Source organism: Amblyraja radiata, chromosome 22 (genome assembly GCF_010909765.2).
Source record: "Amblyraja radiata isolate CabotCenter1 chromosome 22, sAmbRad1.1.pri, whole genome shotgun sequence".
Lineage (NCBI taxonomy): Eukaryota > Metazoa > Chordata > Chondrichthyes > Rajiformes > Rajidae > Amblyraja > Amblyraja radiata.
The window spans coordinates 31,173,010-31,200,537 of record NC_045977.1 but is presented as its reverse complement, the minus strand read 5'-3'; the positions used below and the strand labels follow the sequence as shown (position 1 = coordinate 31,200,537).

The window sequence follows — 27,528 nt, the reverse complement described above, 5'->3', positions numbered from 1 at the left end:
TATTCATGGAGTTTTTGCGTGGTATTAGTGCAGACCTGGAGGCATGCCAGCTAATCTCGGAGCCTGATTTGGCAGTTTTCCTCGCTGACAAAACAAAGTCACCACTCCACGATTCCAGAGCGTCGGTGATGTCTCTGATGCTGCAGCAGGGAGCAAAGTTGCCAAAATGAGGGAATGGGTCAGTGGGCATGAAGCTGAATGCTACCATGACACTCACTTCCATTGAGAAAGCATTCCATGCACTAATGCATTGCTGGAGGACGTCTGTAGAATGGCATATGCTCTGTTATTACAGTCGGTGGAAATCGGAGCCAATAGAGTCATCGTTCGATCATCATCGAGGTCCAGGTACGGTTTGGTACCTCTGAAAACGTTATTGGAAGAGATTTGTTGCCCATGACCATTTCTGTGACTTCTCTTGCATGCTCCCTACCCTTTAAGAATCACTTGCATCAACACATATCCCAGGCACCTGCATCAACACATGTCATCAGGTACCTGCACCATCCTATCAACAACTAGAGCACTGTCCTCAGCTACCATCTACCTCATTGGGAGACCCTCAGACTATCTTTAATCAGATTTTACTCGACTTTACCTTGCACTAAACATTATTCCCTTTGTCATGAATCTGTACACTGTGGATGGCTCAATTGTAATAATGTATATTCTTCCCGCTGACTGGTTAGCACACAACAAAAGCATTTCATTGCAGCTAGGTGCACATGACAATTAACTAAACTTCCGGCAATGAAACACTGTAAGTGATGTTACCACTGAGACATTCAATGATTGAATAGCTCAGTGATACATTCTGTAGTGTATTCTGCCTGGCAGATTGGAGTCTGTAGATTCTCGAAGGTATTTGAGCCATTCTGCTCTTTCAGATGTCCCAATGTCAGCAAGATTTCACCTTAAATAGCGAGTAAAACAAAAACTGTGTTTGTTCTATGAAGACTGTTCCATAATGGTTGTAGCCTAGAGCTTTGAGACCAATTTACCTCAGTACAGGCCGGAATTTGCATTGCATGGTGATTGAAATCATAGGTATGTAACCAAGGTTGGTAAACATCTGGGGTACTGACATGGATCACAACCCAAACTAACCAGACCAGTTTGGCAACTGACACACAGTTGCTTGGAAATAATCAGTTAAGATTCAGATTCAAATGTTATTGTCATTGTGCAGTGTACAGCACAAAGACCGTACAGTAAGGGCCTGTCCCACGAGCATGCGACCTGCATGCGGCAAGCGCGACCAAACCGGAGGCGAGGGCTGCGCGGAGGTCGAGTGAGTGACGTGATGTTCGAGCGAAGTCCGCGGGAAGTTCGCGCGTGACGTACGGCATCAAGACGTGCGTATGCCCGTTGAGGCGGTGCGTATAGCGTCGAGGCAGCTGCGGGCCGGCAGGCCGTTACCGCGCGGAATTTTTGAACAAGGTCAGTTTTTCGGAGACCCGCGCGATGTCGGGACCAGCTCCGCACAACTCCATACGGCTCCGGCGATCAAAGTGGGACCGGCCCCGCGAGGCCGTGCCGCTCAAGCGACCACGTTAGGTCGCGCTTGCCGCATGCTCGTGGGACAGGCCCTTTACTGGTTGCCTGGCACTGAAATGTATCCACTTTCAAATATACTGCTAAATGGGAAGTGTTTAGAGAAACAGGTCCTTCGACCCATCGAGTCCACGCAGACCAGCAATCCCTGCACACTAATACTGTGCACTAGTGTACTATTTATCAAGCCAACCAACCCAAAAACGTGTACGTCTTTGGAGCGTGGGAGAAAACTGGAGCTCCTGGAGAAAACCCACACAGGGCACGTACAAACTCCATACAGAGAGCACCCGTAATCAGGATCGAATCTGGGTCTCTGGTGCTGTAAGGCAGCAACACTACCGCTGTGCCACTGTGCCGCCCTTGGTCAATTTTTCAAACCTCCTTGGCTTTTGGAGTGCTGCTGAGGGACAGCAACACTGCTGGTGTATTGTTGTTCAAAAAGCCAGGATGGAATAAACCAAGAATTTACAGGCTAGTTATTTTAGCTTTGTTGAGCAAGTAATCGACATGCATTCTCAGAGACTGTATAAACCTTCATTTAGCAAGGCACTCAACATGGAGTTGTTAAGGGAAGGTCGCCTTTGATTAACAACTGAATTTTTCAATAGTACCAAGAAAGGTTGGTGAAGGCAGTGTATTTAATGTACTCTGCCTAGATTTTGGTAAGGCCTCTGGTATCCCACATTGAGGACGGCTCGAAAGTATAGAAGCCCAAGGGAGGATGGCAATCTGTTTGCTGCCACAGACAACTTAGAATCCAAAAGATAATATGTGACAAGTATTATGATAATTGCCTGTTACCCAGTGGGTTTGGTATTTGGAATATATATTGATGAAGACAAATGGATGGAATATGAGATAAATGGTATAAAGATACCTGTTATTGGCAGTGAGGAGGAATATTTCAGACTGCAGGAACGTACAGACAGTCCGGCCAGTTGGATAATTGAAGCTAATTGAGATAATGCATTTGGAGAGAAAGGTTACTTAGTGTGAGGGAACAAAAGAGCCGTGCAGTGAATGTCCACAGATCCTCAAGAGCCAGTACGGATGGATCAATAATCTGGATAGGAAAACATTTGGGATGTTTTCTTTCATAGGGTGTGCCTAGAAGAGTATGGAGATCATGTTAGTGTACAACAATGCGAGGTAGACCACACTTGAGTGCACAGTCATTATGGTCACCACATTACGGGAAGGATATAATTGTATTGTGGGAATACAAAAACCACTGGAAGAGATATAAAGTAGATGATAGCAGGTTTGGAAAACATTTTTCATCCAGAAGGTGGTAGGAGCTTGGAACTCACAAACTAAAGAATGGTGGAGCACAAACCCTCAGCACGTTTAGACAGTTCTTGACTGGCTAGAAAAGTAGAAATGATTGATCAGTCCCGATGCCCACCTGCAGGCAAATTAAGTTTGTTCTGATGGTTAAAGTGATCAAAGATATCAGCACCTTTAATCTCCACTTATATACACAATGGGCATGCTAACCTGAAGCCAATGGTGGTCAGAATGGTGGCTTAGAAATACTTCCACATTGGATAAACTGTATTAAATGGGCATTGCTTGGCAGGCTATATATTCCATTAGTTCCATTATTCTATGTTCGCTCTTCTGGGTGAGATGCTAACTGCATTTCGTTGTCTCTGTACTTGTACACTGCACAATGACAATAAAGTTTGAATCTGAATCTGAATCTGATATTGCAGGCCGGGGAGGAGGCAGTTGACGTTATGGTGCAGGGCTGTCTTTAGAGGATGAGGGGGCCTTGGCAGAGTAGTTCAATCACTTTGACGTTTGACAAATAATTTTTTTTTTCCAATTCTAATCAATTTAAATTTACACGATTCTGTTAAATTAATGGTGTGTGCTAGACGATCGACCAGATCTACTAAACATTAAACTGGTTGCCTGGCACAAAAATGTGCCACGTGATCTAATTTCTCAGGCAGTTATGTCTTTAGAGATACAGCGTGGAAACAGGCCCGTTGGCCCACCGAGTCCACGCCGACCAGCGATCACACTAGCACTATCCTACACACAAGGGACAATTTAAAACCTTAAAGAAGACAATTAACCGACAAACCTGTACGTCTTTGCAGTGTGGGTGGAGAGGGGAGCACCGGAAGAAAAACCACGTGGTCACACGGAAAACATACAAACTCCGTAGTCAGGATCGAACTCGGGTCTCTGGCGCTATAATGCCCCTGTCCCACTTAGGAAACCTGAACGGAAACCTCTGGAGACTTTGCGCCCCACCCAAGGTTTCCGTGCGGTTCCTGGAGGTTTTTGTCAGTCTCCCTACCTGCTTCCACAACCTGCAACCTCCGGAAACCACCTGCAACCTCTGGGAACCGCACGGAAACCTTGGGTGGGGCGCAAAGTCTCCAGAGGTTTCCGTTCAGGTTTCCTAAGTGGGACAGGGGCATTAGGCAACAACTCTACCTCTGAGCCACTGTGCCGCCCTTACTTTATCAGTTTGACTGTGGAGTAGAGACGTCTACAACTTCTGAACTCTTTCTACGGACAGCTGATTTCTATACAAGAAGCTCTACACAAGAAACCCTACAGCTACACCATAGTTTCCAGGCTCAGAATAAGTCATTGCTAGCATGTAACTATGTATTGGGTTTGAAAATAAATTATGTTCAGAACTCGGAGGACGAGAATAAATGGTGATGTCAGGAACCAACCTGATGCAGTATGTACTTGTCAATGAACTCGCCCACAGTCATCAGAGTCTGGGACCATGCCTCATCTGTGTAACGAGAGCCCAGTTCCACGGGGACAGTGCGGCAGCCTGCAATCTCTCGGATGTATTCCACACTGTAAAGAATGCACAGCTCATCTACGGAAATCAGACACACTTATCTTAAACATAATATAAAGTCGTTATTATCTCAGCTTCAATACCAGGGACGCTGATCATTAAACAGAGTTCAACGCCTCTGGGGCAGTTAAAATGGTAGGTAGAGGGTAAAACTGTCTGTGAACTCAGAAAGCATGCAATCCAGTCCAAGGGCAGGGGAGGATGGCTCATTGCACTGTTTTACTTGGGTGGCAAGGACTTGCATACGGTTAGTAGAAGAAAAATGACTGGGCTGCTTTCACTGTGATGCATGGCATCATTACAGTGTAAGGTTACTGCAGATAAGGTAATTATTATTCATTAATCAAACTCCCACCCAGACAGGCACACAAAGGCACAGGGCACAAAGCTTCCTGAAAAATGTTTTTTTACAACTTAATATCGATACAGAATTAATACTGTGTTCTTGCAATAAAATCACAATTTACGCATCGGAAATCACTTGAGGGATAGAGCATGCTGACAGTTTATCCAACGATTTGGGCAGAGAGAATGCTGCTGCCAATGGTAGGCGTTCTTTACCCACCTCCATTTGGAGTCCTTCACAGCAGGCCAATGATCAACAATGCCCTGCAGTATGACAGGCTTGTGCGGAATGAGATGCTGAGCTCGGAAACGTTCCAGTGAAGGGCAATGGACCCTTGGAACTTCCATTCCAGTTTGGATCTCCTTTATCAAAGGGAGAGCAGCCTGCAGTCTCTGGAATTACAAAGTCAGTTGGGTGTTCAAAAGTACTTGCGAGCTGCTGTCACTGAATCTCAATCCCAAGGTTTATTATCGTTAAATTAGTCTTTATTTTATCGTTGGACTCATCCAGCAAGTGACCGAAATTAGAACTAATTTCTCTGAATTTCACAGAAATTGCAACAAATAGAAAAAAAAACATCCAGCGTTGGAAACCTTGTGCATTTGGGGAAGGAGATAGACAGGCAGTACAGGGTTGTGGAACTACCATTTGGAGGCTCTGATGGGGAGATTACCAGAGGTGAAGAGATCAGTAACTGCCTGGTGTTCGTCTATGGGGGCATGGTCAAGGCATAGGTATGAGGAGGTTTCTGTGAGCTGGTGCTTGCCTTCAGCACGGCAGAAGCCAGCCTTGCCAGACTACGACACCTCCCTTGTCGGCAGCATTGATAACAATATTGGGACTGCTGGGCGATTTGCAGTGGCCAATTAGCTGTACATCTTTGGAATATGGGAGGAAACTGGGGCACTTGGAGGAAACAAACATGGTCACAGGGAGAATGTGCAAACTCCACACTGACAGCACTGAAGATCAAGATTGAACCTGGGTCTCTAGGGCTGTGAGACAGCAGCTTTACCAGTCATACTACTAGTGTGCCTAGTGTAGGAATTAAATTAAAAGTGGAAAAAGGTTGGTTTGAAAGAAAATGCAAAGATGTTTAATAATGAGGTAAACCAAGGAAAGAATGCATAGTAAGGGACTGGAGGTGGAGAATGTGCCTAAGGTTCTTTATTAGAGCTATACTGCTGTCTTTGCGACAAGGAGAATTACTGCTGATGTTGTAGTCAGTGAAGTAATAAATGGCATTAAACGTAGTGAAAGTGGAATTATTCAAAAATTATCATTTTTTCCAAAATGGATAAATTATCAGGCCCAAAGGAACTATATTCCAGGTTGTTAAAAGGGAGGAAATTGCAGAGGCACTAAGTTGCTTTTTTCTAGTCCTTCCTCGCAGGGGATTGAAGAACTGTTAACTTTGTTTCCTTGTTTGATAAAATGATAAATCAAGTAATTACTGGCCAGAGACACAAGGAACTGCAGATGCTGGTATACAAAATAAAAGACGCAGTGCGGGAGTAACTCAGCAGGTCAGGCAGCATCTCTGGAGAACATGGATAGGTGTCGTTTTGGGGGCAGTTTGAAGAAGGGTCCTGACCTGACACGTCATCTATCCATGTTCTCCAGAGATGCTGCCAGACTGGCTAAGTTACTCCAGCATTTTGTATCTTTTTTTAAATTGCCTGCCAGTCTGTTTAGATTTGGTAGCAGTAAGAACTATTGGAATCAATTCTAAAAGACCAGCTAAGCCTTAATTTAGCAGGGCACAGATTAATAGTTGACAGTTAGCATGAATTCGCTAAGGGCTGTATATAACGAACTTGCGTGAGATATTTTGAGATGGTAACAAGGAGGATTGAAGTGGGCAGTCTGATGTAATCTGCATGGATTTTGACAAGGTTCTGGCGTGGTAGGCGGGTCAAAAGTAAAAGTACTTGGGATCAAAGGAAGAGTGGCAAATTGGATGTAAAATTAACTCATTAGCAAGAAGCAAAGGGAAGATGCTTTTGGGCTTGAAGATTGTTCAAATGTACAATTTCTTTGGATAAGGCACTCAGTTTCTAAATTATAAATTAATGCTTTAGACCTAAATAATTGAGCCAATCTATATGATAAACAGGGTCTACCAGCATATGGATATGTGAGGACTAATTGGGGATAGTCAACATGGCTTTGAGTGTGAAAAATCACATCTCATACATTTGATAGAGATTTTTTAAAGAGGTCACCAAGAGGACTGACGAGGACAGTGCAGGTTGTCCAAATGGACTACATGGACTATGGAACTGAGTTGAATCTTTTCTAGTCCTCCCCAGCAGGGGATTGAAGAACTATTAACTTTGCATCCTTGTTTGACAAAGATATAAATCAAGTAATTGGGACATATAAAACTAAAAGGAACCAAGATAAAACAAATGGGGAGAACTTGTTTCCTTTAGCAAAGAGGTTAAAAACTAGGGATGGTTGGAAAGCAAAATTATACGTCACTCAGAGGATGGTAAGAGTTTGGAAGTCACTGTCGTGGCGGAAACCCTAATCGTATTTATAACGTTCTTGCATGTGTACCATAGAGTTTGTTCTTGTAGGGCTGCAGACAAAGTGCTACAAAGTGGGTATCTGGAGGCTGGGTGGGTATTTTTTTCTGACTCTCGCAGACATAACGGGTAAAACATCCTCCTTTGAAGTGATTAATATTGTAAGGCACCATCAGCCCCACCTATATTATGAGCTTGTGGATCTCACATTGGTTTCATCAACCAGCACAGAAGCTACAGACTGAAATGGGAGCAAGTTATCTTCGATCCCAGGTGATTTTCTGACAGTGAAGGGAGGAGAGGTTGTTCCTCACCCAAAAGAGCAACTAATCAGTTGGAGCAAACAATTGTTTTAAGCAGTGGAGGCAATTGTGTGGTGTGGGATTAACTCTGTGCCTTGACTCGCGCTTGCAGAAAGCCCAAGTGATGAGAGTCATACAGCGTGGATAAAGGCCCTTTGGCCCAACTTGCTCACACCGGCCAACATGTCTCATCCACACTAGTCCTACCTGTCTGCATTTGGCCAATAAACCTCTAAACCCCTGCTTGCCATGTCCCTGTCCACATGTTTTTTAAAACATTGAGAGTACCTGCCTGAACTACCTCCTCCGGCAGCTTGTTACAATACACCCACCACCATTTGTGTGAAAAGGTTAGCCCTCAGTATTAAATTTTCCCCCCCTCACCTTAAATGAACCTCTGGTTCTCGATTCCCCTACTCTGGGCAAGAGATTGTGCGTCTCTCCGATCTATTCCTCTCATGATTTTGTACACAGATCATTTTGATTTTTCCAAATTCCATCACGCAATCTGTCAACAGGAGCTGGTGTTTTCCCCAAAATGATACCACTTAACTCTATACGTCTATTCCCAGATCAGCAGGAGTCGACAGGTCAGGATCTTTGCTTCCCACCCAACTACACGACACTTCGGATCACCCTGGGATCCAGAACGAAACGTCAAGAAAATATAATTTAATCTTCGATGCAGAAATTGCTAATGACTGAAGCAGCAAGTTGGCAGTTTCAAAGTTCCATTTCCCACAGCAGCCATCTCTTCATCCCTCTTATCGCTTTATAGCCAATTAGTCTTGAATTATGGACAGTTGTGCTTTCAACTTCTGGCACACGGAAAATACTCAAAACTGATCGCATTTGCAGCACACTTACATCTCTCTGGTCCATTTTTTATTCCAACTACCAATCATTTCAGGACCTAACCCTCGGTATTTTAAATGGATAAAAATAAATCGGAAATGTTTGTTTAATAGTCCAGATTTTAAAAGTAACAGTAAAACACCTGGAGCATGTGCATAAAGTGTAAAAATACTACCTTTTGGCAGGAATTCTGATGTGATCCAACATCTTCTAGAGATCTCTTCTTAGGTTTATTGTGATTCTGAAGGACTTTAACCAGTCTGATGAGGATGTTGTCCATTATGGCCATTCCCATCAACAACCCTTTGTCACATGTTTCTATTGCTTCTCTAAATGCTGATCCATCCTTGCACAGGCACACAGCCTTAAAGAGACAGCCATATGAAAAGACTCTCCTCCACTCCTTGTCCACGTCCTTCCAAGTTCCAACGTTGAGCTTCTCCCAGGAGTAGTCTATAATAGTCTGACTCATCTGCAGGCATTCGGCAATGTCCTGACCTTCATACAGTAACATTGCTGCCTGCTTTAGTAAGAAAATAAGACTCTCGCTCACTATTTTGTTGAACTTCAAGTTGATGTCCTCTAATTTGGGTGGCAAAACTGCCATTACTTCAGCCCATATGTTGGGCATCTCTTGATGACTTTCTCCAAAGACAGTTTGATGCGAAAATGGCCAACTGAAGGAGATGATCAAATCTGCAAAAAAATCAGCAGTTTCAAAACTGGTGCTGGAAAAAATGTAGACCGAGATTGAGTAATGCGTTATGACAGCAACACAGACTGTGCTGCGTGACTTGTCCAAATCTTTACTGGCTCACTGGACATTGCTTGCGGATGGACACAAAATGCTGGAGTAACTCAGCGGATCAGGCAGCATCCCTGGAGAAAAGGAATAGGTGACTTTTTGCCTCGATACCCTTCTTCAAACCCTTCTTTATCGATGATTCTAAACAAACCAGAACAAATTTTGTGATTACTTTTCTAATAATATGGAAAAAACAGTAGCAACAATCTCCATTTACGAAACACCTTCAATTCATAAAAAACTCCCAACGCATTTCACAACATTAATGCACAAGCCTATAAAGTTATCAAACAGATTGGTTATAAGCAGCATCTTAAAAGAGGAAAGAGGCATTGAAAGCCAAAGGGTTTTAAAAAGGAAGCTTAAAGTCTTGATAGCTGTGGACATGGTCATAAATAGTGGAGGAAATATATTTGGAGGAACACAAGAGTTAAAAAATGGAGGAACGGATATCTTTGAAAAAGATTCCAATGTGAATTACCAGAGAAAGGAGATTGAAAAAACAGGTACGGGCGAGTCCATGAGACATTGATCCATGATGTACTAGAATTTTTTAATTGAGACATTGCCCAGCCAATTGCCAATGTAGATAGCAAACAGGGGGACAGTGTGTGAATGGGATGTGGTACAAGTTACAACATGACAGCAGATTCAATTTGAGTTATGGAGAGATGAGGAAGGAATGCCAGCTAGAAGTGCACTTCAATAGTTGAGCATCAAGGTAGTCAACGCATTGGAAGCATTCAGTGCTGGAGGTCTAGTTGGGCAATGGTGGCCTTAGCAATGACACAGAGATACGATCTAGAAGTCAATTCTTTGTCAAATGTGACAATAAGGTTAGAAAGAGTTACAAATAGACTGGTTTAGTTTCCAATAGATCTTCGAGGAAGCAGCAGGTTGAGAGCCCCAACATCCAGCAGGTAAACAGCTGCATCAGGAATGCTGGAACAGCCTTCAGCAGAGGACGTTTGGAAATTAGTAACACAGCCCAATCATAACAGCTAAAGTGCAGTTCCAAACTAAAAAAAATAGGCAAGGACCAACAATGGGAAACAGCAGATGTAACAGTGCAGGAACAGTAGACCCTTGTTGAGTTTCGGCAATAGAGAGGAAACATGTAAGTCCAATGAAGGCTGCAACAGGTTGGGAATGATAAGGAGGGATAAATCATTTTTGTCACAATTACAAAGCATATAATTTGTGACCTCAATCAGATCTATTTTGGTACCTAGCCAGTGCTCAAGGTAAGATGCATTGTGATTTGGGAGAATGCAGCATGTTCGGTGGAGAAAACATGAGCCACAGCAGCGTCACAGCGATTACCTGAATGTCCTTGTATTTCTCTTGCGTTAAATATTTTTTATTTCTCTCCTCCACACAGTGAGACTCGAACATAGCATAATCAGTACAGTGGATGTGTGTCCCTTAAGAATATCAACAATTAAATGAGAAAGCCCAACCGTGACAGAGTAAAATATCAACAATAATATAATAAAAAGGAACTACAGATATACCAAAGATAAACACAAAATGCTGGAGTAACTCAGCGGGACAGGCAGCATCTCTGGACAAAATGGATAGGAGACATTTCGGGTTGGGATCCTCCTTCAGACTAATGCAGATTTCTGAAGAAGGGGCCTGACCCGAAATGTCACCTATCCATTTTGTCCAGAGATACTGCCTGACATGTTGAGTTACTCCAGTATTTTATGTCCATCAAAAATATCATCCCTTCAATGGATGAATAGGCTCTTGGAGAGAAAACAGATCTGGGCACAAAACAAAACTTCTTTCTGCCTCTTGCTATCCTTCTCACTTCTTTAAGATTACAGCCAGTTTCTCACAATCCCCCCCCCCCCCCCCCCCTCTGCATCGTTGTGCTGAGCTTGGCAACTGCGCTGAGATTTGGGAGTAGTGGCACGTTGATTTCTCTCTAATGGATAGAGATTGACCTACGAGCTATGACCCACCAGTGACGGGAATTATATTGCTGACGTACCAATCTGTACCAATTCAATTGATGGGCATTTGAGACTAATTTCATTATATTATAAATCAGCCTGTGAGAAAGGCATGTACATGAACCATCTCCTGCATTGCAACATACCAGGTGACTCACAGAAAGAATTTAAAAGATGCTTTTAAGAACAGAATTTCCATTTTATTGGTTGTCCAGACATAACCTCCATAACCTGATACAAATATGAAAATAAGAGACGGTACTAAACCCATCAATTTACAACCGATCATTCCCTCGCTCCCCCTGCCCCCACCCTAGGCTTCCTGCTAGTTCCACTGTTCGCATCCCTTCGTTATCACCTCTTCCCCAGCCAACAATGGACCATTATGAGCTCCACCATTCCTTGTTCATCTGTTGCCGGCCCTGATGTGTTGTGGCTTTTTCCTACTGCCATTCCCCCCCCCCCCCCCCCTACCGCATTCAGTCCGAAGGCGGGTTCTGACCCAAAACGTCAGCCATCCCTTTTTTCCAGAGATGCTGCCTGACCCGCTGAGTTACTCCAGCACTTGGTGTCTATCAAGCAATCAACCACATCAGGGACATCACCTCCATTCCCTCATTACACATTTATTTTACACCCCGTGAAAGGTCAGACATCTCATTTGAAAGACAGCATGACAGTGCAGCACACCCACAGTAACGGCACGTAAGTGTTAATTTGAATTAAATGCTCTCGACTCAAATGGGACTCTCTGAGTTACAATTCAAATTTATAAAAAGGAGGCAGCTCAAGGAAATGACCACATTGATCCTCAATGACTATTCTTTCCTTAGTTACCGTTTTGCTCTTAATATACTTATAGAATCTCTTAGGATTCTCCTTTACTTTACCTGCCAAAGCTCTTTTTGCCTGATTTCCCTCTTAAATGTAGGTAATGGGGACATGGCAAAGCACTGGAGGTAACTGGCATTGAGGATTTTTACTTTCAAAAGTATATAAGAAAATCAGACCGCTGAGACATTGCATTGAAACCAATTCGTCTCAGCGATATGCTCATCTGATATCGCCCAATATTTCATTCTTGTACTATGGTAACCAGTCTTAGTTTGTGTAGAGCGAAGGCAGGTTAGACATCTCCTCAAGCACTAAATCAGAGAGCAGCCATGTGAAGATCCGTAACTGTGCTGAAATGAGGGGAGGTTGTCACAAAGACAGTGTATAATGTTACAATGACGGTTCATCATGCAGTGTTACAGTGAGCAGGTACTACTCCAAGTCTTTCAGAAGGAACTGCAGATGCTGGAAAATCGAAGGTACACAAAATAGCTGGAGTAACTCAGCGGGTGCCGCAGCATCTATGGAGCGAAGGAAATAGGCAACGTTTCGGGCCTACGCTGCCCCCCCCCCCCCCCCCCCCCTGCCAAAACCCACATAAAATTCATGGCCTTTTACAATTTGATGCATTTGATTGGGAAAGGAAATTATATGGGCACATTGTATGCAATTGAAACCCGGGTTTCGGCCCGAAAAGTTGCCTATTTCCTTCGCTCCATAGATGCTGCTGCACCCGCTGAGTTTCTCCAGCATTTTTGTGTACCTACTACTCAAAGTCTTATCATTGAGCATGATGCAGAGCGCATGTTCATGTGTAATACTGAGATTATATTTTGCTGGTAGCATTATAGTACAGGCTATGGAGAGAGCTTTTTAATGCCTTTTCTGATGGTCTTGGAAATAAGAAGGTGGAAATGAAAGTATTATGTAGTCCCGCAATAGTCATTCCCCTCCCTCCCTCTTGCTCTGCATTAAAGGAAGTGCAGTTAATATATTCTGAAATTCATGCCAAGACAAGAGTGATGGGCGGAGGGCCTTCCTCATTCATAATACGATGCGTGAGATTGTGCACCTAACTCGTTCATTGCCTATAAACCTTGAAAATACTAACACACCCATAACAGTGGAAACAGTTCCCTTTACGGCAATTAGTATTATGAAGCAATTCAGCAAATCTTCGCCATTAAGTAATGTATTACCTAACTACATCATAAAACTGGCTCCTGAAAAGTTAATGGAATGATTACACGGGTAATAATGGGCGTCTAGGGAACAAGGTCTTTTTCTGCACAGTGCCTCATATAGATAGCAGCATTGGCGTTGGCAGGTTGCCTTCTGAATTGACAATGGCTGCATTAAAGTTAGTGTCTGTCTCAATTCGATTCCAAGTGACTCTGGATCCATGGAACACCACTGGCAGTTAACAGAGGCTTACATCTACACCAGGGAGAGGTGGGAAATGGAAGCTCTCTGCTAACCAGGAAGATGCTTCAGGAGGATGGGGGTTAAGTCATGGGGTCGCAATAGCTGAACAAGAGAATTAATTAATACCAGGCTCAGGTTAAACTGAACCCGAGTGTGTTTCAGGCTGACAGAGTACTTCTGAAGGACTAGCATGCAGCCAGACCCTAATTAGCGGAAAAAAAAGTCACCAAATAAATAATACCAAACTGCTTTGTCAAGTGAGCTGAGAATTTGTTGTATCTATTCCTTTTCGTGAGTGGACTGTTAATGTCTACATTTGTTTGCCTACCTTGCATGACACTTCCAATTGCAATGCAGCATAAGCAGATGTTCTTCTCCGTATGTTCCTGGTGTATTCTAATAAGTTTGACCTTCTCTTAATTTGAGTGCTTCATTTATTCTGCAACTTGCAACATGCTCAAAATTGCAATCATTTAATCAAACAACACTTGCTTAAAATTAAACGTTCAGGGTGCGAAGTTACTGGGAGGGCGGTGTTTAAAGAAATATTACAAACGCAACTGGGTAATGTTACGTGTCGGTTAGAATGTGGGACTTTTCCTTACTTTTTGAATCCCTGTTGTTTCCATTCGCCACAGTCAGAGTTTTAACTAACCTTTCCGTTAGAGGAAAACAAGATAATTCATCGCCTGGTGAACTGCAGTGGTTACTCCACGAAGAACGCTACTGTTACCTCAAATCACACTGACCCTCACGGAAGTTGCTGAGAGATAAGACAGTCAAAGTGCTGCAGGTACCTGCAGGTAACTAGTCCAAATGGCCTCAAACAGAGGGAAACCTAATTTTGTTCACATACATGCAGCAGTGGAACGTGTGTAGAAAGGAAGTGCAGGTGCTGGTTTATACCGAAGACACACACAAAATGCTGCAGTAACTCAGCAGGTCAAGCAGCAACTACCGTAGCCAATCGGCGGGTTGAATTTGCCGGCTGCGGCTCTGCAACAACAGCCCGGCCGGAGTTGGCAGATCTGTTCCTATAGCCAAAGATAGACACAAAAAGCTGGAGTAACTCTGCGGGACAGGCAGCATCTCTGGAGAAGGAATGGGTGACGTTTCGGGTCTTATTTCAACAGTGATAAGTATCAGTGTGTGGGATGCCTGCCTGTCCACTTGTGCATCCAGAGGTGATGAGGCCAAGTGTGATGCCATCCAACTGAGTACAGATAACGTAGATTAAAACAGGGACTGAGAACTGAACCCTCTAGTTCGTGAGGCTCCGATCAAATATTCTTCAAGTTGTACATCTAATTGCAGCTTTAGAAAATCAGCTCAACATTGCACCAGAATGAAAACAGACTAACAATAACATGCCATCATTTTCTGCTGTCTCCTTGCAATGAGGTTCTGTAATTGCAATTAGAAATGGCATTACGCAGAGATGCAATTTTGATTGGATTCTCAACAGAAGGATGTCAGGAAGCACCGGGAAATCATCATTGATTCTACTATCAAGCATTAGTTCCAAATAATTTATTTAAAGGAACACCAACTCATTTTATGCAAGTCAAAAATTGGATTGAGACATTCAAACTGGATAATCAATTGAATTCAATTCTTGAATCAGATCAGTGGCTCAGACCTTAATGCTGGCCTTTAGAGCAGACAATAACATTTGTGTGGGACTTATCAGACTGGATCAGAATGACAGGCTTCCTTCTGTAAATAATGAGCCAGTCCACCAGCCTCTTTACTGTCCTTCACACGAGGCCTTGGATTAATGATATATCTCAGTGGTTTTTCGGACAATGCACTGTTTTATTGCTTGCACACATTCTGGTGTGTTTCTGATGATCATCAATCTTACACCAGGACTTTTGGAAATGTCAGTAACCACGTCAACTCGGCAATGGAAGCAGGTTACTAGATTCCTCTCGCCAGCTAAGCATATTATCTGGGTCATAGAAAATGCTCCTTTTTATCTTCCCCGTTTTGGTTCAGCTATTACCATGAGATTCTTAAAATCCCAACAAGGGGGGCACGGTGTCACAACGGTCGAGCTGCCTTATAGTTCAGTGCAAGAGACCCAGGCTAAATCCTGAATACGGGTGCTGTCTGTACAGTTTGTAGGTTCTCCCCTGTGACCGCGTGGGTTTTCCCTGGGCGCTCCGGTTTCCTCCCACACTCGAAAGACGCACAAATTTGGCTATTGGCTTCTGTAAAGATTATAAATCGTCCCTTGTGTGTAGGATAGTGGTAGTATACAGAGATTGCTGGCCGGCATGGGCCGAAGGGCCTGTTTCCCACGCTGAAGCTCTAAAACTAAAACTAAAGTGATATTAAAGGCTGCTGACACTCGCATCTCCTACACTCTGAATTCAAAGCTTACACGGCCAAACCCAATACAGCAGAGACCTCAATTCCATTAAGATCCTCTTCATAGAAACATAATATTCTGAAATTAATAAAGTGTAGGATATAAAATATGAAGGTTCTATTCCCTGTCTTTCTGTGCAATCATTTTCAAATTCTACTTCAAATGAATCAGTGCACATTTTGAAAGTGCACAGTCATTATTTTTCTTAATCTTATTAAAAGCTGCAGCAGGCGTGCATGTTGAAAGAATCTGAATATCAGATTTAAGTACTCGTTTTTCCAGAGATGAATTGACTTTTTAAGTGACAGCATCTGTTTGTTTGTATTTCATTTGTAGCTAATTCATCCCAGGGTGGCTGTTTCTGGCTGTTCAGTGAATATTAACCAGCTGTCACAATTAGGCAAGGCAAATCCAATTAGCTCATGTGTAAAGGAGTTTCTGGACATAGCCTTGAAGTAATAAAATTAAAAAGTGCTGTCCATTTGCACTTTCTAAAATTGTAATAAATGAATTGTGTTGGTTAACAAAATAGAACACAGTGTAATTTGAAGTTTATCGAGAGCTTCTGACAACCCTTCATCATTAAGCAGAGAGTGCAGAGAAGATTTATGAGGGTGTTGCCAGGACCTGAGGGCATGAGCTATATGGAGAGGTTGGGAGGTAAGAACTTTATTTCTTGGGGTGCAGGAGGATGAAAGGGTGATCTTTTATAGAGGCGTATAAAATCATGAGGGGAATGGATAGGGTGAATGCACACAATTTTTTACCCAGAGTTGAGGAATCAAGAAGCAGAGGATGGATATAGGTTTAAGGTGAGAGGGGCAGGATTTAATAGCAACTTTTTCCACACAGAATGTGGTGGGTATATGGAACAGGCTGCCTGAGGAGGTTGTTGAGGCAGGCACTATAAAAGTATTTAAAATGCACTTAAACAGATACTTGGATAGGAAAGGTTCAGAGGGGTATGGGCAAATAGGACTAGTTTAGATGGGGCATCTTGGTCGGCATGGACACGATGGGCCATAGGGCCATGTGTAGGAAGGAACTGCAGATGTTGGTTTATACTGAAGATAAACGCAAAATGCTTGAGTAACTCAGCGGGTCAGGCAGCTTCTCTGGAGAAAAGGAATGGATGATGTTTCGGGTGTGAGGCCTTCCTCCTGCTTCTACGCAGTATGACTCAATTAGATGAGCGTTCAACGATCCAACAGTAACAATCAACTCCACACCAGCTTCTCACTATCTGTTTTTGTCATTCTTTTCACTACTTCTCATAAGGCCAGATCTGAGACATTTGGGACATATGCCAATAAAACATTCTTGACTCTTGAGAGAGCTGTTCACCATCAGGACCACAGACAGTGATAGAGGGCTAGTTATGGTGGTAAAATAAGGCTGTGATGAAACATCTTGGGTCAAATCCTGTCATCTAGTAAACTCTTTAATCCCTATAGTGCCTTGTCCCCTGCCTGTAAACCATTAGCCAAACGTAGATGGAATACATATCAGGAAAAACTGAACAGGCAGTGGCTTTTTTACCTTGAGGAGAGAAAAAGGCCAAAGAATGATCTGTTGGACTCTAAGATTAGACAATCCTTTAGTTTGGTTTCTAGAGGATATGTTTACACTCTTTAGGGTGATAAAACCAGATCAGTCATACATTATGGAAACAGTGCCTTTGGCGAACTCGTTCATGCCGTCGAGTCCATAGATAGGAGATCATTAGAAGATCTGATCAAGATAGTTAGGAGAAAATTCCTTTACCCAGTGATAAGAAGATCGCTGCCACAGACACCGGTACAAGAGCTCAAAAACAACCCGGGAAAGAGGAAGGATTATGGAGCGGGGTGATGTGGGGTGGGGGCAGTACATTCAACGCAAGGCAAAAATTTATATCCAGTCATCTATCCAAATATTGCAAACCTCTTGTGCAAAATTTTGTGGAACTCCATAAAAATCTCCACTGACACTCTCTTAACCACCATGTTACTGAGGTCCCCACCATTAGCCAGTCTTCCGCTAATTCAAAAATTCCACATGGGGGGGCAAGAGAACTCTATATGGCAAAGGTCGTGTCACATGACAGCATCCATGTTGTATGGCTGAAAGTGGGCACTCCGGAACAAACCGCACTTGTAGTCAAGCTTTTCCAATAAACAACAACGCTGACATTGTGGAAATCACACAGATGCGTCCTGTACACAAAGAGGACAAATTCAATCAAGCTAATGACCATCTATTAGCTTACTCTCAATCATTAACAAAGTGATGGAAGATGTTGATGACATTGTTATAAAATCAGCACCAACTCAATTGATGCCAAGTTCAGCTTTTGTTCAGGGTTAAATCTAGGTGCCATTGCTGGTTCTTGTTCTCGAGAGTAAAGTTAGTTATTGGGTAACAAATTAGGGAACCGTACTTCTGGTACAAGGTTTAGATTATCAAGGGTAAAGACAAGAGTACTCTCGATTAAAAAATAATAATCGGCAGATGTACAGCTTTATTGGGTTGGGAACTGAATTGACATGGATGAACAGGATTCAGAGACTGTATCTGAACAAGGGCAGCATTTGAAGGAGAGATAGGTCAGTGCAGTCCAGACACATTTCCTTCAATTGGATAAATAAACTAGCGAAATCAGAACTCTACGGGTGATGAAAGGATGGATTTATGAAGGGTGGTCAGCACGGCATTTTGCAGGGAAGTCACACTTTGCAAACTTGATTGAGCTTTTTGAAGTGGTGACGAAGATGATTGATAAGAACAGGGCAGTGGATTTGGCAAGGTCTCTCAATGCTAGAATGAATCAAAAGATTGAGGCAAAGAGAATTCATGGTGACATGGTGGGTTCAATTCAAAGTTGTCTTGCCCATAGAAGATAGAGGGTAGAGCTGAAGGAGTGTTATTCTGACCACTGTACACCAGCAGAAGTTTGATTGCATATACGGCGACATGCTGAATCTCCTCAAACTTCATAGGGGTGTTGATAAACTTTCTATGTAATTGTACCAATGTGCTAGACACAGGACAGATCATCATAGATGTGCAGGAACCTGAACTTGGATCAGTGCTGGGACCTTAATTGGCTGCATTGTGGAGCGTGAAGATAGTTGTTAAAAGATACAGCAGGATATGAATCATTTGGAAATATGGGCAGAGAAATGGAAGGTGGAGTTTAATCTGGACAGATGTGATGTGTTTCACATAGAGAAGCTAAATGCTAGAGGAAAGCATACAGTAAATATCAGAAGTCTTAGGGGCATTGATGTTCAAAGGGATCTTGGTGTGCAAATGTATAGCTGAAGCTTAAGGTCAGCACAGCGTGCAGAGGTAGGGTTGCTGCCTTACAGCGCCAGAGACCCTGGTTTGATCCTGACTACGTGCGCTGTCTGTACGATCTCCCCGTGACCGCGTGGGTTTTCACTGGGCGCTTTGGTTTCCTTCCACACTCCAAAGACGTACAGGTTTGTAGGTTAAATGTTATTCCCTTTATTCTGTATCTGTACACTACAAAACAGCTTGATTGTGATCAATGATAGTCTTTTTACTGTCCGGATGGCATGCAACAAAAAACTAATAGCTGAAAGGCCTGTTCCTGGGCGAATTCTTCTGAAGTATGACTGCATCTGTTTCAATTAATGAGGCCGGACATAATGTGAAGCAGAAATAGGGAAGGCAAGAAGGGTGTCAGGTTTCTATATGACTCTGTTCCTCAATTAATGAAGAAACCCTTGCCTGTTTGCAGCAAGATGCTGGGCATTATTCAGGCAAAGGATATTAGTTGGCAAACATCATTCAATTGCGGGAAAATTATATAAAATGGTTCAACATATATCCATGGCATTTCCTACTATTGGCAGATCCAAGTCCTTAACCAGGAATCTGCTGAAAGGTTGAGGGCATTGGGAAAGAGATCACCATTGATTAGGAATGTATTTGTTGCAGCCATTAATATGCATGTGGCTATGAGTGCAGGTCAGAGGCTGAGTAGACTACTAGGTGAATAATCATCTTGTGAAGTATTTCTGCTAGCTGCAAGGCAAAAATGAGGAATGCAATGGAATACCCTCTGGATGAGCACAGCTCCAATGACACCAAGAACTTAAAAGACAAAGCATCATACAAGATTGGGCTCCAAGCCACAACAGTGATCGTTCTAACTCCATTACACCATGGATAGAGCATCTACAAAATGGTCTGCGACATCTCCAAAGACGTGCGGGCTTGTAGGCTAATTGGCTTCAGTAAATTGTGCCTAGTTTGTAGGAAATAACTCGTTTATGGGGTGATTGTTGGTCGGCATGGACGGTGGGCTGAAGGGCCTGTTTCCACGCTGTATCTCTAAAGTAAACTCAGAGGCCACCTTAACGGGCACCTCCCACACCTACAACCTCCACTAGCTAGGTGGATAATGACAGCAGAGAAAAGTAAACACAGTCAACTGCAAGATTCCCTTCAAGACCTACTGCCCAATTTGGCAGTCTTAAGCCACACTTTCTCTTGTCACTTGTCATGACAGAATGGAAACAAAGGGTCTATTTCCCATTGAAAGGTATTAATGGATTGAAGGATTACAAGGGAGTGGTGAAGACAATTTTTCAACGCTTTGAAAAAATCTGCCTGTCTCAAAGGACAATGGAATCTAAGCCATCAATTCATTGAAGCAACATTTTGATGTGATGCTGATGAGACAAAGTTAACCAGGTTACACATTCGCAGTGGGGAGCTCCTTTCAGCCTGTGGTGGGGTTGAATGGCCCCCTTATAACCATATAACAATTACAGCACGGAAACAGGCCACCTCGACCCTTCTAGTCCGTGCCGAACACGTATTCTCCCCTAGTCCCATATACCTGCGCTCAGACCATAACCCTCCATTCCTTTCCCGTCCATATAACTATCCAATTTATTTTTAAATGATAAAAACGAACCTGCCTCCACCACCTTCACTGGAAGCTCATTCCACACAGCCACCACTCTCTGAGTAAAGAAGTTCCCCCTCATGTTACCCCTAAACTTCTGTCCCTTAATTCTCAAGTCATGTCCCCTTCTTTCCATGGTGTACTCATTTCTTTACACAATTGCTGAAAATAAGCACTTTTTTCCCCAAACAGCATCTGTGCAGATACCATTTATTTATTAGTCCAAAACGCTGTTGTAGTCCATGTAAAATCTCTAAATTTAATTGGCTTTTAATCTGCATGGTTGCACAATAGAAAACAATTGGCCGCCTTGCGTTCCGCATCACTGCAGCGACTACACTTAAAAATTACTTTGTTTGTTGTGAAGCTAATTAGGGTGACCTGAAAGGCATGTATGAAGTGCTGTTAAATGCAAGGTTTTTCTTTTCTTATCACTGAACATTTTGCCACTTTTACGTTTAAATTCGAATTTTCTTAACTTTGTGTATAAAAGTTTAGAGTTCAAAAGCTAGGAAAGAAATGTCTGTGAAAATGTGCAGAGTATCACAAAATGGACGGGTGTGCATTAGTCTCCTTTGCCTTAGGTTGTCAGAGGTGAGGCTCAATAACTCTGGCCAGCGTTCATTCACACAGACAGGAGAGATGAAAGAGGCTCAGTGGAGAAGGAACCTGCTTCCACTGGATTGCTGGAGCTGTAAGGCAGCTATACTAGCAGCAAGATGAATCACATCAACCCTCTCTGTTGTTTCATCAAAACATCCACAGGGTTAATTAGTCACCATTTGCCTTTAACAATTGCGTGCTGGCATTCTCTAATCACTGGTATTCCAGTAACAGCTAATTCTGTCCTGTTTATTATTTCCAGGATTTTCCCTACCACTGAGGTCAGTCATCGATGTGAAATTACCACCCCTATTTTTGGACAAGCAAACGTATGTAAATTTAGTCATTCAGAAAGTTGCGGCTTTAATTTCCCTATTCTCCTTCCTCATGGCAACATATCTGGCTTGTAGTTCAAACGTCTCCTTTAATGAGCATTCACAGTTCAGTAACAGTTCAGTCTGCCAAGCATTGACTAATTTATCTGGGCTAGTTCTGTTGTCTTCCCATTGAAATTGGTTGCTCTCCAACTGAATACTTTTATCTTGGAGCGGCTTATATCCTCTCCCAGAGATATTCTAAACCATATGATAAGATGACTACTGTTTCCAAGATGTTTCTTCAATGATACTAGATCTGGTCCAGCAATAAAGCCTTTCGTGTTGGGCCAAAGATTTACAGATTAATAAAGTTCTTATGAGCATAGAAACCTATCTCCCTGGTCATTGTTCCTTATATTAATGCTACTATTATGTTATACCTCTATTTGGATAAATGAAGCCCCTGTACACACTAATGTGACTTTTTCCTATGTTGCAGAACATGCAACATCTTCTTTTACAATTTTGAGTGCTCAAACACTCATATGTGACAAAGAAATTTACTTGCACTTTTAAGGGTGACCTGAGCTTTTAATTGCCTGTCGCTGTAATTCTCCAACCCACTACCGCTCTGACTTCTCTCTCCTACACTGATCCAATGAGGTGTGAAGAAACTCAAGGAATAGCATTTCATCTTCCTTCTAGGCAGGTTGTAACCCTTGGGATTTCAGATTCCTTTCCCGTTTGTGTCAAAACTGTAACATTAGTCATAGAGTCTTTCGGCACAGAGAAGGGATCATCAGCCCATCATTTTAAAGCTGACCTTTTTGCCCATCTACACTAATCATATTTACCCACATTAGGACCCTTTATGTCTTGCCTATTTAAGTGCTTGTCCAATTTTACAAATGTATCCCATTCCACTACTCTTCTGCAGCACATTCCAAACATCAACCACATAATCTTATAAACTTCTAGCAGGTCTACCTTCAGCCTCCTTGGTTCAAGGGAAAACAAATCCTGCTTATCTAATCTTTCTCCATAACTAAAATCCTCCATTGTAAGCTCTTATGTCCATGGCCCATCCTATGAAGGCAAGCATGTCATGTGCCATTTGCACCATCCCGTCAACCTGTGTTGCCACTTTCAGGGGAACCACAGACTTGGACCCCTCCATTTGTCAACCTACTTCAGTGTTGTTTCAGCATCTTTTATCATGATTAAACATGGCACTGAAGCCAAGTGACTCTTTGCATGCTGGCCCCAGAAGGGGATCTGCTATCATTCATTACAATCGCTCCACTCTTTTAAATCTCTACTTCATTTGCAGCATTTCTCACACTAACTATGCTCCCATCTACCACATTGGAGGCCTTCGAACTATCTTTACTAGACTTTATCTTGCACTAAATGATACACCCTTTATCCCGTATCTGTACACTGTGGAAGGCTTGCTTGTACTCATGTGTAGTCTTTTTGCTGAGTGGATAGCAAATAACAAAAAGCTTTTCACTGCACCTCAGTACATGTGACAATAATAAACTAAGCTCTACTGCAACCTGTATATATCCGACCTTGAGTACCCAAAGAATATCACCTTGCACTGGTAGGAATAAAAATCCATCAAGCAATGCTCAACCCAACTTTCCAAGTGATCTGTATCCTGCTGCACAGCCTGGACAACCTTCCTCATTATCTACAACGCTGCCAATTTTCATGAGATCAGCAGATTTATTTATCATACCTCCGACATTCACATCCAAATTGTTAATAGAATCACAAACATCGAAGGTCCTGGCACTGATCCCTGGGGGACATTGTTTGTCACAGGCTTCCAATCAGAAAAGCATCCTTCCGTCATCACCCTCTGTGTCCTGTCAAAAAGTCAATTTTGGATCCAATTAGCCAGCTCTCAAACTCAGATGTTCTCCCTCTACAGGTACTGCCTGCCCTGCTGGGCATTTCCAGCATTCCCTTTGATTTCTGACATCCAGCACTACAATATTCCATATTTCACAGTTCCAGCGCGGCATTTTCTCTCTCTACTTACATCTCTTCAGTCAGTTCAACTGCAATTAACAAGCCTCACTATCTCCTCTCAGCTGGCAATATTGCCATTCAGTTTCTCTATTTTCATCCTATCACAAACACTAACTTTGCTCTCTCCAGCCCTGCTCTTTCTCTGCAAGTTACTAACTTTTCCTTGCTCTGCTGAAAAGTCATCGAACTGAAGTGTTAACTTTTATGGCCACAAGGAACTGCAGATGCTGGTTTACGAAAGAAGTCACAGAGTGCTTTTAACTTTTACAGCTCACTCCCAATGCCCAAAAAGATAGTGAGTAACTTCTCTCTTGAACTGCTGCAGTAATTTAAGTACACTCACATTGCTGTTGAGTAGGGAGCTCCAGGATTGAGCCCGGCAACAATGAAGTATCAGCAATGTATTTCCATATCAGGGTGATGTTCAACTTTGGATGGCATCTACTAATGGTGGTGGTGTTCCCAATTGCCTGCTGCTCTCCTACTTGGTGGTAAAGGTCAAGGTTTTGGAAATGCCAGAGTTCTAAAGACAGTAACTGCAGTGCAGCCAAGACAACAATTGTGGACGGAAGTTAATGTCTAGGGTTGCTGATGGGATGCCAATCAAATTGATATGAATTAAGGATGAGGGATCAGGAGGAATTACTTTGCTCTGAGAGTTATGAATGCCCCTATGGGTTCTGTAAAATCAGTCATCATCAATTTTAATTTTGAGAAAAAATTATTTTGGAATCCATGCAATTTAAGGATCACGGCATCAACGATCAAGCCATGCCCTCTTCTCAATGCTACCTTCGGGCACGAGATGTAGAAGCCTGGCGTCCCACACCACCAGGTTCAGGAACAGCTACTTTCCTACAACTATCAGGTTCGTGAACGGACCTGCACAATCCTAATGCTATCTTGGTAATGGAATACTAGGAGCCACCCCTTCACAGACATGGACTTGTTTTTTAATTTTTTTATTTGCATTTTGCACAAGTGTCTTGTTTTTGATTGCAGTATTTTTATTTTTATTATCTTGTAGAACATGTGTGTTTTTTGCATAATTAGCATTTCCATGTCTGACTCTTTGTGTCTGCGATGATGCTGCAAGCGATATTTACACTGCACCCACACCTCAAGAGACCAAAGTCAAAGAGTCACATGGCCTACCCCTACTTCTGGTTCCTTGCTCCTGGTGGAGTTTGGGTACAGGGCACCACAATGGACATGTAGAATGTGTCAGAAGGGACCAGAAGTGTCTAGAAACCAACTCTATCAATCAAAAAGATTGTGGTTGACCTTCTACCTCATGCTATTTTTCATAAGTCCTCTAATATCAGAAAGTTGTCCATCTTAGTTTTGAACACAATCAATAACTGAACCGCCATAACCCTCTAGAGTGGAGAATTTACCATCTTCAGAGTACCGAGCTTTCCCCTTAACTCACACCTAAATGGCCGGCAGAGTATTTTGAAGGTATGACCATACTTTCAGATTTTTATAACAGCAAAAAAAAATCCTCGTATTAATCTACCCCATGGCAAATGGTGCAAGTGAAGGGGATTACTGAACCCAACAGGGATACTACACCTGGTCAGGAACATGTGAAGTATCTGGAGGCAGAACCCTATGAAGATGGACATGTTAAAGATCCCCAATTGTGAAAATCTGGGGAAGGGGAGGAAGAACCCTACAGTGATGGTAATGCCAGTTGACCAATCAAGAGAATTTGAATGCAGAATGGATAGTGTAGGAAGGAACTGCAGATGCTGGTTTACACTGAATATAGACACAGATTTTGGAGTACTATGGGCAAATTTGGGCCCCATATCTGAGGAAGGATGTGCTGGCTCTGGAAAGGGTCTAGAGGAGGTTTACAAGAATGATTCCAGGAATTAGTGGATTAGCATATGATGAGCGCTTGACAGCAGTGGGCTTCTATTGGTTGGAGTTTAAAAGGTTGAGGGGGGGACCCAATTGAAACTTACAGAATAATGAAAGGCATAGAGTTTATGTGGAAAGGATGTTTCCACTGGTGGGAGAGTCGAGGACCAGAAGTCATAGCCTCAGAATTAAAGGCCGCTCTTTTAGAAAGAAGGTGAGGAGGAACTTCTTTTGTCAAAGGGCAGTTAATCTGTGGAACTCATTTGATACAGGGCTGTGGAGGCCATGTCAGTGGATATTATTAAGGCAGAGATAGACAAATTCTTGATTAGAACGGGGGTCAAGGGTTATGGGGAGGGGGCAAGAAAATGGGATTAGGAGACAGAGATCAGCCATGATTGAATGGCGAAGTAGACTCGGTGCCGAATGGCCTATTTCTACTTCTATAACTTGTGCATCTGAAATCTCTGATGGTCACGTCGCACAATCTGCACTTTAGTCTGTTTTGACTGGTTTACTGTTTTAATGTTCTTTTTACAAACCATGTTCTCGGGGTATCTAAATCTAAATTTTATTAGTTATTTAAGTTATGACATCGGATGGAAGCTGCATACCAAATCTCATTGCACTTATGTGCAATGACAATAAAATATATTATTATTATTATTATTATTATTATATGAAAATGCTGCAGTAACTCAGCAGGATAGGCAGCTCCTCTGGAGAGAAGGAATGGGTGACATTTCGGGTCCAGACCATTAATGGATAGATCAGTTGACTAATCATGAGGATCAGGAGGTCGAAGCCTATGGTGATCGGACATGTCAGATGACCATGCATGAGAATCTGAAGGCAGAACCCTGCGAGGATGGACATGCCAGTTGACCAATCCTGAACATAAGGCAGAAACCAGTTGGGTCTGAAGAGGGTCTCGACCTGAATCCTCACCCCTTCCTTCTCTCCAGAGATGCTGCTTGGCCCACTGAGTTACTCCAACATTTTGTGTCTATCTTCGGTGTAAACCAGCACCTGCAGTTCCTTCCTCCTCATTTGCCCAACCATGAGAATCTGAAGGCAGAGATTGGTCAGATCCTATGAGGATGGTCAGATTAGTTGATCAATCGTGATGTAGAACCCTGTGAATGATGAATAGGCCAGTTACCTCACAAGAGACAGGGAAGCGTTAAGAAGAGGCAAAGTTATCAACATTCTGTGAATATGTTTTAGCAGGGATTGGTAAGTAACTCCAACTGTGGGGCAAGAACACGAGAAAGAATAACTCCACGATTTTTGAAACATATATAACAATAAACATTCAAAAATGCACACAGATAACTATGACAATTCCAACCTCTGCCCTGCCTGCCTGCACATCGCCTCTTACCTCCCGGCATCATAAACGCCATTTTGCGCCTGCTCCTTCACCCCCCCCTCATCCGAGTCACCAGCGGAGCACGACTTCTGATGACGCACATCATCTGTGTGCACAGGTTCTGCAGTCGCAGTATCGTGTACGTCATGGAACTCATTACGCGGCCGCCGGGTCCGGAATATGCGCAAGCGCGTTGTGTACACTTTTGGTCAAAGATTATAGAGCAGAGCTCCTCTGGTATCTTTGCTTTTGGTCCTGGGCAAAATGTCTATGGATGGTGCAGGGAATGAGTTGCTGAGTATTTTCTGAAACATATTTCAGATTTGTCACATCTGCAGTTTTTATTCACTTCAATTTAATTGCTAATCATTGTCAAGGTGGGCTCCGCAAAGTTAGAAAAGCAGAAATAAAACTGCAGATGTGACAAAATCTGAAATCTGTTGGTAACACTCAGCAAGTCAGGCAGCATCTGCGGAGAGAAAAACTGAGTTCCGACCCGAAACATAGTCTGTTTATTACCCTCCACAGATGCTGTCTGAACCGTTGCGTTCCTCCAGCAGATTATATTTTGCTCGAGAAA

At 42.9% G+C, this 27,528-nt stretch overlaps 1 protein-coding gene across 4 annotated transcripts in view; it reads right to left on the bottom strand.

The window, feature by feature from the left end:
• The window catches only part of kdm8 (lysine demethylase 8), a 34,171-nt gene extending 7,130 nt beyond the window's left edge, over nucleotides 1-27,041 (bottom strand). For 2 of the 4 annotated variants that reach the window (XM_033040904.1, XM_033040907.1), the window contains exons 1-5: nucleotides 26,961-27,041; nucleotides 23,412-23,541; nucleotides 8,603-9,373; nucleotides 4,959-5,131; nucleotides 4,257-4,389 (exon numbers count right to left, since the gene is read on the bottom strand). In XM_033040904.1, the coding sequence (XP_032896795.1) occupies nucleotides 4,257-4,389; nucleotides 4,959-5,131; nucleotides 8,603-9,058 (762 nt within the window). In that variant the 5' untranslated portion in view covers nucleotides 9,059-9,373; nucleotides 23,412-23,541; nucleotides 26,961-27,041. The remainder of the gene's footprint in view (nucleotides 1-4,256; nucleotides 4,390-4,958; nucleotides 5,132-8,602; nucleotides 9,374-23,411; nucleotides 23,542-26,960) is intronic. The other 2 variants (XM_033040906.1, XM_033040905.1) reach the window with 2 other exon arrangements.
• Nucleotides 27,042-27,528: the final 487 nt, after the last annotated feature.